The following is a 4,638-nucleotide window of genomic DNA, read 5'->3' on the forward strand; positions in this document are numbered from 1 at the left end:
AAAAATATTTTACCCAATAAAATATAACTTTATTGCATGGTTATTATGTATAACACATAATTATTCTTAAAATATGTACATTTGTTATAAATTCATTAGTTTTCAGTGATTACATTATAAAAAAGAAAAAATCATATAACTAATAGGGCAATATATTCCAACAAATATATATATTAACTTAAAAATAATTATATTTCTTCTTTTCGTTCATTATATTTACGTATAAATTGTCACATGTGCTAAATTGGATATAGTCCATGCGATACGATTTATTTATTTTTTAACCCATTTTGCAAAATTTAGATTACGGTGTGATAACGCCTATTAATTTCACTGTGCTTGCAATTTTCACGCATTTCATCTCTCGAGGTATATAATTAAGTTGAGTATTTTTTAAAAATAAAATTTATCACATAGAAAAATTAATAGTTATCTCATTACTATAATCATATTCGTAAATATAGATATAATTTATAAAAAAATTTAATGCTCCTAAAACATTAAACCTAAACTCTAAACTCTGCAATAAACCCTGAAACCTACAAAAATAATTAAAGGAGTATCTTAGAATTTTATTTTATATATTAATGCTGAATTAATTCAATAATATTATGTGCTTAGTAGGATTGTTATACTTAAACGTAAGCTATTTTATATTGCATATTAATTCTATTTTTATATATTTCTTCAGATGAGCCCATTACATTATTACGATTTTCAATGTTTATATTCAACAATTTCTTTAATTTCTTCACCCTTCGTCGTATAAATAAAGCATTTCGCGTATACTGATAAAAAGAGAAAAATAATATAATTTTACAAGTATATTACTAATTTTATATAACTGTTAAAAAATAATGTGTAAAATGAATAATATTATAACATATATTTTCTACATTAAAACAATATATATAACCTTATATATAATATAAGCCATTATTAAAATTGCTGAAGAAAAAACTACAATTCCTACCCATATTCCTATTGATAAGCCCGAGTGTTTTATTTGGATTGCTTGTATCATCATGTTATCTTTTATTCCATTTCCTTTCGGAGAAGATTTTGGTACAGATATTTCAGGAACAGATATTTCAGGAACAGATATTTCACGCTCAGAACTTTCAGTCACAGATATTTCTACCAGAGATAAATCATTATCACATAATGCACTTTTATGAATTCTTCCATTATAGTCTCTTATTAAATTATTTAGTAAAGTACGTATACTATTGTTCTCGGATACATATACTTTTAAATTATTCACATAACCTTTAAATTTTCCTGCATTTTCTGAGCAAAGATTATCGTTCTTTATTAATGGTAAAAAAAAATATAGTTTATCAAAATACTTAAATATATCAAATGCGCTCGCTTCAAGATTATGAAGCACATTATTACATATATCAAGAAAACTTGTATCATTTTTAGTCAGCTTGGCCCAATATTGTTTCAAATTATTGTAGCCTGTTTTGGGGTCATTGTCTATAAATTCATAATTCTTTAACATGTCTTGTAACTTGTAATTGAAATATTTACAAGCTAATTCTTTATAACTAGCATTAGATTTATTTTTATATGCTATATAATATAAAAAAAGACCAAGACCAGTACAACTGGTTTGTAATGTAAAATTATGCATTTGCTCATATTTCACAAAAGTCTTTAAAAAATCATTACAGAGTGCATATAATTCAGCTCTGATATTATTAAAATTACTCCAATCAGTTATAGTTTTATTGAAATCGATTCTACATTCGGGGAATATTATATCAAATCTAATCTGTAAGTTAAAATTGTATATTTTATAATATATTAATATAATATTCTTAATAATATATAAATTTATTAATTTACCAAAAAATATGTATTTAAATGAATACATAAAAAAAAATTTATCTATATAATTACGAATATAAAATTACATTTTTATAACTGACAGTTTCAGACATTATGCTTTATTTGAATCATTTAAAAAAATGAATAAGTTAAACTTATCATATAAAAGAATTTATTATGTTATCAATTTATAAGTTGATGTTATTTAGACTTCAAATATACTAAATGTTATATGATTCTATGTAATACAAATTTTTTTAAATTATATAGTTTTACTATATTTACACGCATATTAAACAGACTATAGCTTATTAAATTCTGATTGATTATATTACAATATATATGTAATATAAGACCAATGGATTTATTTTATTAAACCTATCATTTAGTGTTAATATTTTAGAGTGGTCCATAATATCTAATTAATTTTAATTAAATTTGAATTAAACGAAATATATAAATAAACATTTAATTTATATTTACATACTTGTTAGTTTGTATAAATAAAATAAATAAATATTTAAATTCTTTATTATATAATTATTCAGGATTAATCAAGTTTGCATGTATACATCTGTATTATTTAATATAATATTTTGTATTTATAATAGTTTTAGGATTCATATGATAGCTTATTTTTCAGGTTATAGAAAATTGATTTATATTTTAGAGTACAAGTTTAGAATTTAGATTAATGATTCTGAGATTTGCTTTTAATATTTGACTAAATTTATGAACATTTTTATAATGTAATATAATATATTATTATATATATGTTGTATATAATTTTTACTAACTTATGTATAGATTTTTAAATGTAAGATTGTGTTCTTATTATAATATTAGATATATTATTATTTATTCATTATAATGGAATATATATAATTATTACATATTTTTATTTATAATTAATTATATTAATTTTTTCTCATATATATTTATATTTTTAATATACTACTTTTATAATAATTTATAATACTATTATAATTGGCTTAATAAATTTACCATATTTTTATAATCTTATTTTGCTTAAATTTATGCAATTGTATGTGTTATTGTATTATTTCTTTTATTTAATTATATTATAATATAACATAAATACTTAATCTTATAAGAGCAGCCAATTCTTTATCATCATCAATTTTAAACAATTATTCATTATTTATTTTTAACGTATAAATGCATTCCTTTATATAAAATATATTATATGCATTTATATATATATTATATTTATTATAACAATAGTTACAAATGAGTTTTCAGATTGATATTATTAACCTTATTTTTAGTAAAACTTAAGAGTATTTAAGGTTTAGGTTCAGGGTTCATGATTACAGGGTTAGGTTTTAGTTTTAGGGATTAGGTGTACGTTTAGATTTAGGGTTCAGGATTTAGGGGTGTATTAGTATTTAGATTTTATATTTATTTATATTCTTTTTTTTCTTACTTTAATATTTTTCGTTATATCTTTTTATATTTATATATATTTGTATCACGTTTTCTGTTATATATTTTTTTTATCTTTTTTAATTATGAAATTTATAATTTATTTTATATATATATATAGTTCATTGTTATATTCCATTTGTCATTTTTTAGATTTTATTTTTTTTTATTTTCGAATATCTGATATTATCTATAATGATAAATTATATATATTTTATTATTTATTAATTCGTTACATAATATGGATATTCGTAAAGATATTCTTACAATTTAATTATTACATGAACAATTTATATATATGTCATTATTTGTAATAAATAATATTATATTAAATCTGTGATTCTATAAATTATATTATATATATTTTGATTAAATAGTACTTATATGTTGTACCATTACATGATTTTTTGAATAATTAAAAAATATAAACATTGAAGCTAGAATAATATAAAATTAGAGATGTCATTAATTTATCAAACAACATGTAATTTAATTTACAACATACACGAGATAAATGGAAATTTTGGAGTTTCATGATTATATGTATATTCTTTTTATATTAACCAAAGGCAATATATAACATAAATTATACAACCTCAATACAGTTTTAAAATATGTACTTAATAATAAATTATAATATCTATTTTGAGTAATAACTATAAAAAAAAACATGATAAAATCATTGTAGAATATAGTCTATTGAAAAAAATATATATTATATTTCTCAAGAAAATAATTTTATACTTATATTATATTAATTTATTGCCGAGATATTATATATTTAATTTTCCATAATATTAAAAATATGAAAAATACACACCATCGTATTTTATATATGAATTAATGCATTATATTTATGAAAAATTAATATAATTCTTTGTTAAAAGAAATATATAAATATCCTTAAAAATACCCCATATATTTAATCTACGTATAATATGTACGTTTATGACAATGAAATGTGGTTATATATGCATTTCAATTTAGCAAAAAATCAATGAAATACGAATATAAAATGTATTGATACGTTATTTATTCTTTAATTTGTAACTAAAAAAATAATTATATTACCTATAAAATTAATAGTACATAAGCACCACGTATGTATAATATTAAGTATATATATATATTTTGTAATAATTCCTAATAGTTTATTAGACATTTAGATTTAGAATAATACTAAAATATAATTTATAATAGTTCTTATAAGTTTAATGCATATATATGTCTATGAAAATTATGTTACCCAAATGTTCTCTATATAAATTCATATAATTCAAGAACATAAAAAATAGTATATATGTGCTCGTAAGCATGGTATATAATGATCTATGTAACATATATATATGTATATAT

At 19.3% G+C, this 4,638-nt stretch overlaps 1 protein-coding gene across 1 annotated transcript; it reads right to left on the minus strand.

Moving 5' to 3' along the window:
* Positions 1-635: 635 nt before the first annotated feature.
* On the minus strand, positions 636-1,949 carry PGO_003255 (variable surface protein; the record flags this gene model as incomplete). The annotated part of the gene is made up of 3 exons (XM_028691279.1): positions 636-788; positions 917-1,780; positions 1,923-1,949. 3 exons carry the CDS (start codon positions 1,947-1,949, stop codon positions 636-638), a joined length of 1,044 nt encoding a protein of 347 aa, XP_028547080.1.
* Between the last annotated feature and the right edge of the window lie 2,689 nt (positions 1,950-4,638).

This window comes from Plasmodium gonderi (assembly GCF_002157705.1).
Source record: "Plasmodium gonderi DNA, contig: Pgo-contig_389, whole genome shotgun sequence".
Classification (NCBI taxonomy): domain Eukaryota; phylum Apicomplexa; class Aconoidasida; order Haemosporida; family Plasmodiidae; genus Plasmodium; species Plasmodium gonderi.